Below are 14,567 nucleotides of genomic sequence, written 5' to 3'. Positions count from 1 at the left end.
TGAATGAAAAACTTTCAAAAACTCAGAAGAATGACAAAGTATTTTGGTCAGCGCCAAGATCATAGATAAGGAGAAGACCGTAGTATTGTTGAATCACGCTATCTCTGCACGAGTTGGGCACTGAGGAAAAAGACAGAGTTGGGTATTAACCGGTCAGAAAATCTTTTACCAGTATGCTTCGAGTAGGTATCGTCCAATAGCCCAAGAAACTAAAAAATGTTAGATTTTTATACTACATGGGTCTGATATACTACACTCATACCTACTGTCTAAGTCTAAGCGGTTTTTATTAGTTCACCAAAGTGGTCAATGATCCCTGTAGCTGGAGATTGAGCTGTAAGCTTTGAAATTTTTTAATTGAAAAATAATATAGGCGAAAGCTGCAAACATAATATTTATTCAATATGTAGTGTACATAAATATAATTATTTACATGTAAAAAATATATAATAGGTACCGTACCCTATTTTATACATTAATTTGCCTATAAACCAAATTTTATTTAAGTATATAATGAATGATACAAGTAAATTTGAAAGATTCATACGAAGACTGAGTAAAAAGTTTGCAGTAAGGCTGCCAAATCGTTCTTAGATTGCCAATGTTGTTAGTTATTTATTTAAAACACACAGTAAAGCTAATTGTGGGATGAATGTGTTGTTTGTTAAATAAAAAATAAGTAGGTACATTGTCTTTATGAAGATAGCATAGAACAACGCGGATTCAGGATAGCAGATAGTGTAAAAAACAATAAATTACTTATTCTTCTTTACGTCTGCAACTAGTTTCTTTATCAAAGGCAATTCGGTCATCAACTTGTCTTGATAATCTTGTTTTTCCTCTTCACTGCAGGTCAAGAATTTTGAAACTAAATCTGAAAAGATAAATTTTAAAGTAAATATTTGAGTTTGCCTATAAAATGGTCAAATTAATGTATGAAAAGATTTATTAGATAAGTCGTATTTGCTTATCTAAACTAATGGACTATCATAATGGGTTGTTAAGGCGCAAGATGCGTGAATTCGAGTCCCAAAATCCCAACACTGTTTGTAAGTATCTCCATTTGTATACTCACCGTGCAACACGAACAAAACGCATCGATGTGTAATATATGTAGTACATTCGAAGCTTACCGTGATATAACTGAATGTGTTCATAATCCTCCTCTTTCATGAGTGTCTTCAAGTAGGCAATGATGACCGGCACTTGTCTGCCAGACGCGTGGAGCATGTTCTGAGTGCAGATGGTGAAGATAGCCAATGCAGCTAGATGGAGTGACAACGCAGGCTCTTCACAACTTTCCAACTCGGAAATCAGGTTTTCTCTGTGGTTCTGTATCAGGGTCCTGAAAAATAGGAAGTTTAACTCACACATGCTAAGAACTGGCTGCGTTTAAGCTACTCATCTTATAAATTACAGATTAACGTGTTACTTGGGGTATATAGGTACCTACTTCAAAAAATCCTTGTCGAACTTAGGTAAATAGTAAAAATATATGGGTAACCACACTTACTTGTCTTTCTTTTTATCTGCCTTCTTCAAGATCATTTCGCAAGCAGATAAACACGCATCAACAGCTTGATAAAACGCATCAAGGTTCGGTTCCGCCAATGTCGCATTTAAACTTTGCAGCGGTTTCATATACTCCTCTGGCAGATCCTTGATAATCTTGTTCCTTTGCTCAACAGTTAGATTATCGTTTACGGGCAGGTTGCTCTGGGAAGCTGCATACTTGCAGAACTCAGACAGAGTGTCGGCTCCAAATGTCTTCAGAAGATATTTCACAAATTGAGGCTGCTGGTCAAATGCAAAAGACTTGAGCCCCTTTTCATAGAGCTTGATGTCATTAACGAGAATGTTGATCTTGTCTTGGGCCGAAGAGTGTGTCTGTTTTCTGTTCTGACTGGCATCTTGGAGAAGTTTTTCTGCCATTTCTTTAGCTATGCTGAGACCTGTCACGTTGAGGCCACTGAAAATAAATAAGAAATAATGATGTAAAAAGTGCTGCACTAAATTTACACTTTCGACTTAATACTTTTATTACATAAATAAATACACAAAAACCTTACCTATGAAGATATTCCGCCACTTGCGTAATCAAATCATCAAGCCCTTCATTTTCCAATGTATCTTTTATAACCTTCTCAATGTCTTCCACAGTTATAATTTCCAGAGCTGTGTTATTCTTTTTTGTGACAGTAGCTCCGTCATCAGAGTCTGAATCCTGTGCAGCATGCTTAGAAGACCTTGTATGTTTCTTAACTGCTTTAGTTTTAGTTTCTCTTCCTTGAGCGCCGCCACCTCCCTTGCCAGTGGCAGCTTTTCTTCTGCGCTCTTCTTTCCTCTCAGCTTTGTGGTCGACGTGGCCATATTGGGTGGAGTCTGCCTTGGACATCTGCTGTTCCAAGTAGTATTGCTGATATTTACCACTTTTGACTGTAGCCTCTGCTTTTTTCTGTGTCACCGGCATGCAGGACTGCTTCAGTTGCTCCAGATAGTGGCTGCTGAAAACTGTAAAAAAATAGCAATTTATTATGTTGTCAAGGATATTATAATAATTTAATATAGTTAGAAATTAGTGTAGTTTCAGAATATTTACCTGTGTTATCAAACAAAACTGTTGATTTCGAATTCTTCAAAAGACTGTCCAGAATGTTCTCTATATCAGTATCAGACAATATTGAAGGCAATAAAGAGACAACATCCAAGTAACTTTTAGATGCAATGCATTCCTCTAAAGCAGTTTCAAGGTTCTGCTTTATCTGAATACCGATGGCACAGCTGCTTAAAAATACCAGCTCTTCATTAGCCAAAATCCTCTTTATGAAACCTTTTGGATCTGAGATACCCAAACGTGATAAAGCATCATACTCAAGGTAATTATTCTGCTTATAGAAACTAAGAACCCAATCATTTTGTGTTTTAGTATAACAAGATGGCACATACAGAGCTCCAGCCTGGCGCCCAGTCAGCACCCCGGGTGCATTCAGCTGATCGAAAAGAGACCAGAAAAGTCGGTCTGACAAGTTGCAATGATTAACAATAACAGCCACAGGTGTCGGCTTCAACAGACCCATAAGAGCTCCTCGTATCTTGGCTTTAGTTGTACTAATATAATCCTCGGTGTAAAATATTCTGGGGTCAGACACATCTTGCTTGCCAATGACTATTTTTCCCAAGTATCGTTCAAGAATGTTATGTTGCAACAACTCAGCCGGCAGGTCGTACTGCAAGGTGAGCTCGCCTACACTGAGCTGTCCTTGCAATTGCAGCTTTTCATTTATTTCTCGTGCAATTTTCTCAAGGTAGTCATGAGAAATTAAATAGCCTGACACCAATTGCACATCTTTTCCCCTTGTTATTTCAGGTACGCTGATATTTATTTGATTCAAGTCAACATTCAGCTCCTTGGCGAGATCAACCACATTTATTCTTCCTCCATGAACAAATAATTCATCTTTGATCTCTTTTATAAGTTGTTGGGAGGTCAAATATTCCTTACCATCATTTGTAAATATAACATCAATAAGTTTTAATTCAATAAGCTTTGTTACTATCTCCACGCAGTTTCGTTCAGATAATCTGAAAATAAATATTTGTGTAAATTTAATTGCCAGTTAATAGGTACATTTATTAGGTGTAGGGTAAACTTTTCCCCCAATCACCCTGTCCCCTTCTAGGGAGACTAAAAATAGATTAACATAACCTTGCTATACTTATGTATAAAAAAATTACCTTTGTACAGTGGAACTAAGCTGGGCTTTCTGAAAATCCGCAGCTAATCTTTTTATTTCATCCCAATCTGCTGTTTTAGCCATGGCTATCTGTTTTTAAAAGGTGAAAGTGGTTAGTAGATGGTACACAAACAGTGAATTTTGATCACGAGATAATATTCATTTGTTGAATTTATGTTTTTTTTCAGACAAAGTTAAGTAATACTTATAGTAATTCAAGATTTTATACTCTGTACCTACTTTTGACGATATTAAATTTTGTCTTTCGATTCAATTTCAAATTATTTAATTTATTTTTTAAACAAAATTCATTTCACAACACACGTCATCACAATCACGAAACAGCTGGCATTAATCTGTCAAACTAAATTATATTCTGTGATCCAAAGGTTTTATTCTGTAACCGAGCTTAAACTTCAGCGTTGACCTCTTATTCTAAGATCTAGTTTTGCCAATCCCCAATCAAATAAACTTCCATAACAAAATACCACTTCGGCATGCTTGAGGCTGCTGCATCATCGGCAGCCTTGAGGATGCTTCGTGATAAGTACTTCAGCATCTTTCGAGGCAACACTCCAATGTACCTACCTAGCTTGACTAGGTGGACGGTGCGGCATGATTAAGGCGGCGAGGCCCACCAGTGCTATGCCATGCAATGAGTATTATTGGTGGATATCAAACGGATCCATAGCATAGCGCATCTCAAGTAGAACATACCAATTTGAGATACCACTACCGAGATTGGCACTGGCAAATAAGTTATAATAGACCCATTCCACTGATAGGCTACTGCCTACTACCACTTTAAATTCTAAGTGACCTTCTTAACGAAAACCACTGCAATAAAATGCATAATTTAAAGCAAATATTTATTAGTGTTACAATTCCAAAACAGTTTAGAAATAACTTTAAGTGATGCTGTATATCAGGTTTAAATAAAAGAAATAAACAAACGATACAGCTTAAATACTTAGTTATCATTCAGCTTCTAGCACCATTTGTAACAAATTAAAAGCTGATAAAAAATTCACTCAATATTAATTTCAATACAAAGCAAACCTGCCATTCCACGATTATCAATGGAGTAGGTACTTGATCATTATCAATTTCCTATGAATAGAACCAAAATTGGTTTGCTATTTACTTTGTGCTCAACAATTATTATATTTTGAGAGGCAAAAATTACTGAAAGTTAATATTAAAGTATATTTTTTAAGTTAATATATTCTTTATTTAAGGCATGTGTCTAAGGGATGGTGCACACTGCACAGCCTTTGAAGGTATTACATATTATATGCATTTTAAAATTTGAGTATATTAAATGCTAAACTTGCAAATTATTTAACTGGCTATCTGTGGTGCTTTAGCCTGGCGCCTCTTGATATCCCAGTTGTAAACTCTTGCCATGTTCACCTCAGTTGTAGTACATTGATCCCTGAAATGAGATAAATACTTTATTAGTTATTATAATTATAGAAAAAAATGTTTTCTAAAGATAACCCATAGTAAAGTGGAAGGTATAATATTATGGTGATGATCCTTCAATAGTCAATAAAGGTCCCAATGACTTTCAGTGTTAATGTTACCTTACAGTTCATTCATGCAGCATCCATTTTATCAAATTTAAATTCGGCTATTATAGTATACCAATATATCTAAAGCCTTTTATAAACACTTATCCTTTAAAATGTTTGCTATCTTAATTTTCCCATATGTATAAAGATTTCTTATGAATATCACCAGTAAAACCAACAATATAATTACCTTAAGAAATCTAAATCATGATCAACACAATTTAGGTTTTTCGTTGCAGTGGCCATGTTGGTACTGAGAAGCTTTTCAGCATCTTCCAATGAGTATTCTAACATAACATTGGCTCCCAGCCACAAGAATACTGTCTTGGTTGGAGGAACATTTGCCTGGAAAACAGGAGAAAAAAATATATTACATTTCAACTTTATTTAAACAGTTCTCTCTCTCTCTCTCAGCCTTCTGTAGTCCACTGTTGGACATAGGCCTCTCCTAACGATCGCCACCCCAAACGGTCACCCGCCATCTGCATCCAGCGGCTTCCCGCTACCTTCCGCAGATCATCAGACCAACGGGTTGGGGGGCGACCGACACGCCGTTTGCCGACACGGTTTAAACAGTTAGGTACTAATATTTCAGCAAAATTCATAATAAAATTGTCCTAAAAAAAGTACCTATCTCATTAAGAAATAGAGAAATCAGATAAAAACCCAGTGATTACATACCTTCATAAATACTTGATCACTAAGCAGAAATTGAGTTTCGGTATCTTGCTTTTGCGCTTTCAGTTTTTCAATTATTTCCAAAGAGCGAGCCAGATCTGGTATTTGCTGACGGAGTCGTCTCCTCTTGGTACCCAGTGTGTACTCCATGAACTTGTACTTTCCATGTTGTTCGTCCAGTTTCCTGAGTACCTTGTCCACCTCACCAGCATTTTCGGGCTTATTCATGAATTCATCAACATTGTCCTATTTGAAAAGAAAAAACATCATATTAACAGAGTAAATAGGCTAAACAGGAGTAAATAAGTACACAATATTAAACTTTCAGCTATCATAAACTATATAAGTGATACAGTTGAAAGTAACTTTATTTCAATACTTTATAAGAGAGTATTTATAGCTCAGGTGCAATCTACCTATACAAAGCAAACCTAACCTTAAAATTTCGATAGATTGTGGTTTAATATCAGATGAATTATGAAATTGAATATAGAATGAGTAATAAAAGAATATAGATTTGTAAGGAAATTTATCACATATACAGTTAAATATAACAAAAACTTACCACAAATGTTGCTTCTGGGATTCCAGAATAAGATTTTGAGTTGTTGGTACTATCTCCTTCCATGTTTCTTTTATTATTTTAAAATATATGAATTAAATACATGAACATCTATCTACGGTCATATAAATATTACTATTTAGTTAGCAACGAAGTACATAAATTAATATTTTTAGTACTCGGCAGCGGAATCGTTTCGGTTTACAGAATGAATGAATGAAAATGAAATGAAATTGAATGAATGATTTGAATGAATGACTTTACACAGACTATATGACACATGACAGTTCTTGACCTTAGGGTGATGCCCCATTGGAACATTGCACTTCATTGCTGGAGTTCCAGAGCATGGTCATAAAAATAATATATGGAAAATGACGCAGCGACAACGTATCTTAGCGCAACGCACTACTGGAGCCTCGCGACCATTCATACACCCGAGTCCGCGTTATTCAAAGCTCGCGGGGTGGTTTATTTATAAATGTGACAAATATAATCTGTGATGAAATTAATATTTCTTTCAGGCAACATTCATTGTTTTTTTTTTTGCATAAACGTCAAATTAATGTCAAATGAACGTCAAATTCGTTGCTGTGAAAATCGCAATTAATTAAAAACTGTTTCTATTTCATTTGCAATTTGCCTCCTTAAGATCAAAGGTATACAAATAACAACCAAGCACGTTAAATTCCATTTGCATAACATATCCTTTCCAACCGAGAACTGTATCTAACACCATTTTCCTTTTCAGGCAACCGAAGGGCGCAAGACGGCTACGCCCTGTTTTGTGTTGGATAGATTGTTTATTTTGCTTCCATCATAGGCCTTTCAGACACTGCCGTCATGGATATGATGGTATCAACATTACAACAGCAGCGGGCTGTGACGGAGCAGCTGCGGCGGGAGGCGGCCATCAAGCGGATCCCCGTGTCCTCCGCCGTCGCCGACATCGTCAAGTTCATCACGGACCACGAGCAGGAGGACTGCCTACTCGTCGGCTTTTCCAGCCAAAAAGTTAATCCCTTCCGCGAAAAGAGTTCCTGCACTGTCCTGTAATCTATCTTGTCTATGTTCTTAATTGTGGTCTCACCTTGTGAAAGTAACCGGAAATTACCTATTGTGCATTGTTGTTGATGGCATTTTCATTGTTCTTTTTCACTGGATGTTTTAAGTTTGAGAATGAAGCCTAATATTCTATGTACTGCTCATGTATTCACGTGAATGTTTTCTGTAAGTTTAATTTGAACTGAAATATCTACCTACTAAGCTATGTTTCACTGATCGGTCCATATAACTATCTGTTTATGTAATAAAATCTACTTTATTTATCATAAATCATGTGTTTTACTGAATCCAATATTTACTCAAAAGCATCCTCAATTTATGCATGCAGTAGATGTTTCAGGACTTTATAGTTTTACTGTATATCATTCCTTAACTATGGGTGGATCTTTATTTCTTTAGTCTTTATTCAATAAATAGACCACACAAATTTTCAATATCTTCAGATCTAAACAATATTTTCAGTAAGACCCATAGAAGTAGTAAGACTGTTGCTTTATTTGTCTTTTGTTTATAAAGGTGTAGCAGTATCTGCCATCTACCCATTAATTAAATTCCATTACTTATCCCTATCAAGAAAAAAAAACAGTGTATTCTAGTAAAATTTATTGGTGCACTGAATTAAAATAACATGGTTATGATACAATCTACTTTTCAATTCCACTATTAGGAAATACATGACAACCAATTCCGCACAATGTTTTAACAAATAAAAGATTACACAGTGGGCATATTTCCACAATAATAAGGTAGTGCTTTATTTTACTTATACATTCGCAACTTCAATGCTAGGGTGAATCAACATTCTTACTTTATGAAATAATTCTAGCACTGGCAATTAAAAACAGAAATTGCCTAGGTTTACACAAGTTTTCTCTTGATACATCAATGTTAGAACGAATACAAGTTAGATACACCACCATGGGGCCAAAGAGGTGGTTACAGTGCTTTTTCTTAAATAAAAATCAATAGTGACCTAACCAATATATTTTTTATGTAATAGTTAATGACTGTCAATGAGATCTACAAAATACTAATCACAACAAAACTAAATTTTTATCTTAATAACAGGAAAACATAAAAAATAATTTTAAAGTTTCACAAGCCAATAATTTGCCTTTACAGATCTAAAAAAACTTGCAATATTTTAATGGTATTGGGATAGCGGCACAGCCTTTTACATTAAACATATTTTCTCTTAACTTATGGAATAATTTTGAAAGTGAATGTGTGAAACATACAAAATATTCATAAGATTTGAGCAAATCTGGGACTAAATGAATAGCTCTTACTCTAGGGATAAAAATATAAAACAAAAATAATTACCAACTATCAGTCTTGTAAATTGATGCCGATTATCAACCTTGTGTTATTTATCTCTCAAAAGTTTACAAATAAAGAAGTGGTTCCAAATAAGTATAGGGTATGATTACACACTAGCATACTATTGTCGAATCTTCACCAATCATACATGTTGATTATACATATTATCCTAACTAATGTAAACACATATGTATGTGAACCTACTACATTAACCCATATAAAGGGTGGGTTTGTACTTAACTATGCAATTATGGGATTTACATTACTTATGCATTTTAATTATAAAATAAATTATAACATCCATATCCATAGTTTTACATTAATATTCGTGAAAAATGGGTATATCCATTGTTTATTTAATACCAGCTCATATTCATAAGATTAGCGTCTTACAAAGATACTATACCTAAGTTATATTGTTGCTTAAGAAACAATGCCAAAACTGTTGAATGTAGGAATTCCAAACAGAAGGATTCCCAAACAGGTTTACAGTATATTAATTGTTTGCTTGCAACAATATCCACATACTTTCAAGAAATGGTTCAAACAAGCACCTAGAATGACCATCATGTGAATGTGAGAAATGAATCATTATAGTACTTAAGTATGAAAATATAATTATTGCTGATTCGGAAGCAGAAAATTGTATAAGGTACTTCATTTAAAACAATTAAAGACATTTGGTTTACACAAACAAAGTAAGACTCTGAATAAGATTTACTGTTATCAAAATTCTATAAAATTTAGCATAGGAAAGATTTTCCAGACAAGGATCCAAGTTTTAAGATTCAAGCATTCAGAATCAGCTTTGATTATAAATGTAATAATGTTTCAAATAATTACATAATTAATGGAAGTTGAAGTGTTATGACTAGGTATCTTTTACATTAAAAATTATCTTCACTATGTAAAAAATATCAAAACAAGGCCACATTAACTGGTGTTTTATAGAGATGCCTGTTTGTAAACTTTTGAGATAACTTACCAGCCCTCAAAATAAATACTTACAGGGTTAGCAGATTACACTTATGATAATACCTTCATGAAACCGGGGCTTGGCTCTACACTCTCTCCTGTTTGGAAGGAGTAACTTCCTCTGTGCCGTTGGCAACACTCTGATGGTACAGTTTCAGCAGCTCCATTGCATCTTGTGCCTGTCGTTTTTCCAAGAGTATTCTGAAATTGAAACGAAAAGAAGTTTTGTAGATTAAATTAACATGAAATTATGTCAATTTGTAAAAGAAACATCTTTATGTCTTGCAAAATTGCGAGTAAATTTAGGGTTGCACTTCTATGTTTACTACCGATTACAATGTAAAGAAAGAAAGAAAAGAAAAAGATTTTATTTGGTGCTGCACAAATACACCGAAAAATACAACAAAACAAAAACATATACAACAAAACATCATCAATTTGAATATAAAATTAATAAAACCAAAAAAGATAAAAAAAAAAAATTACATAAAAATAAAAACTAAACTAAATTCCTAAAAATAAAAATAACTTAAATATTGGCCAGCCTGTGTAGATGGTGCATCAGCGCAGCGCCAAAAAGGCCCCGAGCTCAGCAATTGCTGCAAGTACATAACTAGACTGTATAACTAGACTGTACCTCCCAGACGCTTCTTTGATGTGCTCCAGGAATATTCTGTTGTCTCTGTCGGTGACGATGTCGGCGAGGCTGTCGGGGTCCATGTCCGAGAGCAGCTCTAGGTCCTGGCCTCCCAGCAGGGAGATGTGACAGAGGTTATGTTGCAGCCGACCCACCAGGTTCGCCACTTGCCCCTTTTCTCCCATAGACACATCGTCAGTCTGGTCTAAGGACACTTGGCATCTCGGTAAATACGGGCCCCACTTTTCTTGTCCGTGTAAAATCATTAAAGACGTGTCCGGGTCCAATGTGGAAAAATAATCTTCGTCATCCACTTCTGTTCCGTCAGACTCCAGCACAACAGTCAGATTATCCACAGGAAGCCCTAATTTTTCAGGCACTTTTGTTAGCAAGTCTTCCAAAGAAGCAGCAACAATACCCTTCTTTTTGTCTCGGTTAACATCACATATCTTGTAGGGTTTGTTTATGTCGTTCTCCATTGTTTGTCTCTTTACTTGCTTTTAGCACAACGAAATAATTACTCATACACGATAATAATTATGGAATAAAGAAAAATATCAGCCACAAACTGTAGTCCTTTCAATAAAATAGTTCGCGGAAATGAATCACTCAAAAATTACAACTCGTAAATTGACGTTTAACGATTATTGCCAGTAAAAATAAAAATAGTTTTCTAAAAATATTCACAGAATAAACTTCATTAACACCACCCAAAATGTTATGATATTTTTATCCTTTCATGTAAAAAGCGAAATTGAGCTGTGAAATGCTGAAAAGCGTTAGCTTCCACTGAAAGCTCGCTTTCAAATGATGGTCTCGTACGGTCGCCCCGCGCGTCCGTCCTCCCGAGTCTCGACCGTGCGCCTCGCGTCGTGTGGAGCAACTTTATTACTTAAAATCTTTGTTTTGTTACCCGTTCCAGGATATGACCATTATAGCTAGATAGGCCTTATAATTATGTTTTATGGCGCTTTCGTGTTCCACATGTACTTGGTTGTTTACATAGTTAATTTACATAGGTAGGTAGGTAGTGTAGGTCCATACATCGTTAACTTTCCGGGATGTACCTAAGTAAGTTCATACTTACCTATCATTATTTTTTCTTTGTTTACGTAAACTTTTTTGAAATACACACAGTTGGTCAGTGAGCGGAAACTATTTTCATACCTTTTGGCCGGCCTTTCCTAAGGACTACGGCGCGGCGTAGCCAAAGGTGTTACCCGTGTTATTACGGGACGAGACGTAGCCTAAGCAACTCTATGTGTAGTCAAATCCCTTCACCTGGTACTTATTTACCTATATGTATATCGTTATTGCTTCGTAGATACCTGCTTCCAATCAATCAGTTAAACCGTCCATAGTAGGTAATCCTAGTCCTACTCTTCACCATCATTATCTTATAGGTAAACAAAGGCAGCTTCTATAATTTCAGAGTACTTATTTGAGAACCAATTTATTGTAAGTACATAAGTAAGTACATGTGTAATTGGAGTCCGTCATCCGCAAATTTCATATTTATTTACAAAAAAAAGACCTACCAATAATTGTATATTATAATATGAATGGTAATGTTGATCATACAAGACAGGTGGCTGGCATTTGTCTGAAGGGCGCTGCGACGGGGTCACCCGCGGTCAGACAGCGCGTGGCTGGCTCTGTCGAGATCACTAGGAGCAACCGTGATCAATAGAACCCCCCCGCCGCCCCCGCACCCTACGCCCAGACTGCCTCTGCCAGAATGGATGGAATGCAATTTGCAACGTTAACTTCACCGGCCTCACCTCGACAGTCTAGACTAAGTATTAAAGTATATCTGCGAGTTATGATCAGAGAAACTGAAATCGCTTGAAGATGCTGCGCCTTGCAGAGTAGAGATAACGCTCGTTTAAGTTCGGCATAAGCTTTGCTGATGTGTATGTCTACCCAGTATACACTTTAATGCACAATGCACACATATAAATTACAATTTGAAACGAAAAAAACACAATGTAATTGCTTCCAGAAATGTAGTTAGTACCTAGAGTGTAAATAAAAACTATAAATATATGTACTTACTTAAAATTTTGTTCAAATAGTAAAATTAAATGTTTTAAAAGTTGCGGAAATTTCCCAAAATGAAACCAGTAAGTGGAACTTTTACATTGCTCGCCATTGTATTAATTCCGAAACATAGTAAATCTATTTTCCTGAAACTTTTACAGAGACCCTGGAAGGTGCTTCAAACAACAGTCAAAAAGACCTTTATAATTACAAAATATACATTTGCTTTTAGTCGCGGCAATTTATAGTGAAAGAGACTGTAAAGTGACACTGAAACACAAGTTGTCACTTTAGTAACACGGGAAGTTTTAAAAGCTTGGTGCAGGTGCCATACGTTGTGTTGTATTCTTGTAGCATGAAGACTCATTTTGCCGAGTCCCGTACTCGTGAGTGAGTTGGAAACAGCTGTTCGGTTATACTCGTATGTTCTCTGAAGAGTCGGCTCTAATCCCTGTGCTGTCGGTTCTAACCTGACGACTGTCTCCTGTATACTATAGATAAGTATACCTTGCGGCTCCCTCGAGTTTACCAACTTAGCATAAACAAAATAAATAACTGTCTCTAGATACACATGACATTTTCCAAGTATTCAGAATGGTATAAGTACCTCAGTTAACTCAGATGCTTACGTTTCTTTACTTATAACAGAGCGATATAATTACTTATTTACCTAATATAAAACTAAGTAATATACTAATAGGTACTAGTAGGTACTGTCGACCCTCAATCGTGTAATGAAAAATATTTAGGATAATATCATGAAAACATTGAAGTTCGAAAAAAACGTTATTTTAAACGGACAGATAATTAAATACTTATACTAACTCATGCCTTATGCTTTATTACATAAATCATAAAATACTAATCCACAGTGAGCCAGCGCAGTGGGCTGGGCAATGGTCCAAGTTTGAGGAGATAGGCCGCTGTGACATTCGACTGAAATGCAGAAAAGTTCGCGGCGGCCAGGTGCGGGGATCAACATACTCAGACGCTTATTTATACTCGAAGGTACCTTGATTATAATGAATACCAAAAGAGGCTTTAGTGTTTTTACATCACACTAATAGAATTAGAAAGAGGAAAGATTTGTGTGTAAGTGAATAACAAATGTATGTAAGTAAATATGTAAACTCAAAAACTGCATGACTGATTTAAAACATCGTTAAATACCTACTGTTAGAAAAGAAAATACACATAAAATATATAACCTGCCATTAGTCCGCCATAATATACCTACTTACTACTACGTAGATATAGGTACAGGATTATTCTGTTTATTTTTTTCAGCGACCTAGTTTCACTATGTTTCCTTTATCCCGATAGGTAAAGCATCTTTTGATAAGCTTATGTAAGAGTACATACACAAACAAGCTTAAGCACAATGGTGGCTAGGAACATAAAAGAGAGCTTAGGGCGCATACAGTTTAGAATCTAAGGCTGTATTATTAAACAGCGAGCAGCGGCGATGGACTGAAAGAGGCACCTGCAACAAATAATGAGATAAATAATAGTGCACCGGAGACCACTATTCAGCTACTTTGTTCCAACTAGTCTACTAATAAAAAACGTATTATTGTCTTAACTTTTTTCTACATAAAATGGTGTGCCTAATGAGGTAATAACCATTTGGCGACTTAGGTCTATCAGAAAAAATGACTAGGTATAAAAAAGGCTAGAACGTGATATTAACGAGTTATTTGTGCAGATTTTTTTTTACTTAGATACGAGTAAAGTACTTACCTACTTACTTATTTGTTGTGCATGTATGATATGCAAATTTCTTTAATCCTTCAACCAGATAAATCAGCGTGTATTTCAATAATCGATTACTGCAGAGTCTCTAGGTAAACAGGTACTTCTGTATGTGTATGTGGAATGACAGGATTAAAACCGGTCGTCAATTTTTAATAAGCTCTTTGCATTCGTATCCTCGTGTCCGTACAGCTCAGGCTTCAGTGTTCTGAAATATTTAATGTATTTTG

The 14,567-nt window shown here is 35.6% G+C and overlaps 4 protein-coding genes across 6 annotated transcripts; 1 reads left to right on the top strand and 3 right to left on the bottom strand.

Moving 5' to 3' along the window:
* Positions 1-495: 495 nt before the first annotated feature.
* Positions 496-4,097, bottom strand: LOC105386969 (E3 UFM1-protein ligase 1 homolog). Of its 3 annotated transcripts, none has more exons than XM_011557621.3 (7): positions 3,975-4,097; positions 3,736-3,824; positions 2,600-3,582; positions 2,070-2,511; positions 1,514-1,969; positions 1,134-1,345; positions 496-874 (listed from the first exon to the last, which is right to left on the bottom strand). In XM_011557621.3, exons 2-7 carry the CDS (start codon positions 3,816-3,818, stop codon positions 756-758), a joined length of 2,295 nt encoding a protein of 764 aa, XP_011555923.3. In that variant the 5' UTR covers positions 3,819-3,824; positions 3,975-4,097; the 3' UTR covers positions 496-755. The 3 variants fall into 3 exon arrangements, with proteins under 3 accessions (XP_011555923.3, XP_011555924.3, XP_037969263.2); XM_011557622.3 differs by having other exon boundaries at positions 3,971-4,083; XM_038113335.2 differs by having other exon boundaries at positions 3,736-3,828; positions 3,969-4,030.
* Positions 4,098-4,589: 492 nt separating this feature from the next.
* On the bottom strand, positions 4,590-6,769 carry LOC105386968 (prefoldin subunit 3). The gene is made up of 4 exons (XM_011557620.3): positions 6,552-6,769; positions 5,990-6,232; positions 5,499-5,653; positions 4,590-5,169 (listed from the first exon to the last, which is right to left on the bottom strand). Exons 1-4 carry the CDS (start codon positions 6,612-6,614, stop codon positions 5,076-5,078), a joined length of 555 nt encoding a protein of 184 aa, XP_011555922.1. The 5' UTR covers positions 6,615-6,769; the 3' UTR covers positions 4,590-5,075.
* Positions 6,770-7,070: 301 nt separating this feature from the next.
* LOC105386967 (guanine nucleotide-binding protein subunit gamma-1) lies at positions 7,071-7,883 on the top strand. Its single transcript, XM_011557619.3, has 2 exons — positions 7,071-7,207; positions 7,300-7,883. Exon 2 carries the CDS (start codon positions 7,392-7,394, stop codon positions 7,602-7,604), a length of 213 nt encoding a protein of 70 aa, XP_011555921.1. The 5' UTR covers positions 7,071-7,207; positions 7,300-7,391; the 3' UTR covers positions 7,605-7,883.
* A 318-nt stretch (positions 7,884-8,201) lies between these two features.
* On the bottom strand, positions 8,202-11,341 carry LOC105386965 (DNA fragmentation factor subunit alpha). Its single transcript, XM_011557618.3, has 2 exons — positions 10,546-11,341; positions 8,202-10,109 (listed from the first exon to the last, which is right to left on the bottom strand). Exons 1-2 carry the CDS (start codon positions 11,022-11,024, stop codon positions 9,995-9,997), a joined length of 594 nt encoding a protein of 197 aa, XP_011555920.1. The 5' UTR covers positions 11,025-11,341; the 3' UTR covers positions 8,202-9,994.
* Positions 11,342-14,567: the final 3,226 nt, after the last annotated feature.

Source organism: Plutella xylostella, chromosome 23 (genome assembly GCF_932276165.1).
Source record: "Plutella xylostella chromosome 23, ilPluXylo3.1, whole genome shotgun sequence".
Lineage (NCBI taxonomy): Eukaryota > Metazoa > Arthropoda > Insecta > Lepidoptera > Plutellidae > Plutella > Plutella xylostella.
Note: the sequence above shows the minus strand (reverse complement) of the source record. Positions and strands in the feature narration are given on the sequence as shown.

Excerpts from the sequence above, each read along its gene's own strand:
- LOC105386969 (XM_011557621.3), bottom strand. The coding sequence starts at position 3,818 with ATGGCTAAAACAGCAGATTGGGATGAAATAAAAAGATTAGCTGCGGAT. Across the intron at positions 3,583-3,735 it reads CTTAGTTCCACTGTACAAAG|ATTATCTGAACGAAACTGCG; the intron begins GTAATTTTTTTA and ends ATTTATTTTCAG. Across the intron at positions 1,970-2,069 it reads GTGGCGGAATATCTTCATAG|TGGCCTCAACGTGACAGGTC; the intron begins GTAAGGTTTTTG and ends ATTTATTTTCAG.
- LOC105386968 (XM_011557620.3), bottom strand. The coding sequence starts at position 6,614 with ATGGAAGGAGATAGTACCAACAACTCAAAATCTTATTCTGGAATCCCA. Across the intron at positions 6,233-6,551 it reads TCCCAGAAGCAACATTTGTG|GACAATGTTGATGAATTCAT; the intron begins GTAAGTTTTTGT and ends CTTTTCAAATAG. Across the intron at positions 5,170-5,498 it reads CATGATTTAGATTTCTTAAG|GGATCAATGTACTACAACTG; the intron begins GTAATTATATTG and ends ATCTCATTTCAG.
- LOC105386967 (XM_011557619.3), top strand. The coding sequence starts at position 7,392 with ATGGATATGATGGTATCAACATTACAACAGCAGCGGGCTGTGACGGAG.
- LOC105386965 (XM_011557618.3), bottom strand. The coding sequence starts at position 11,024 with ATGGAGAACGACATAAACAAACCCTACAAGATATGTGATGTTAACCGA. Across the intron at positions 10,110-10,545 it reads ATCAAAGAAGCGTCTGGGAG|AATACTCTTGGAAAAACGAC; the intron begins GTACAGTCTAGT and ends TTTCAATTTCAG.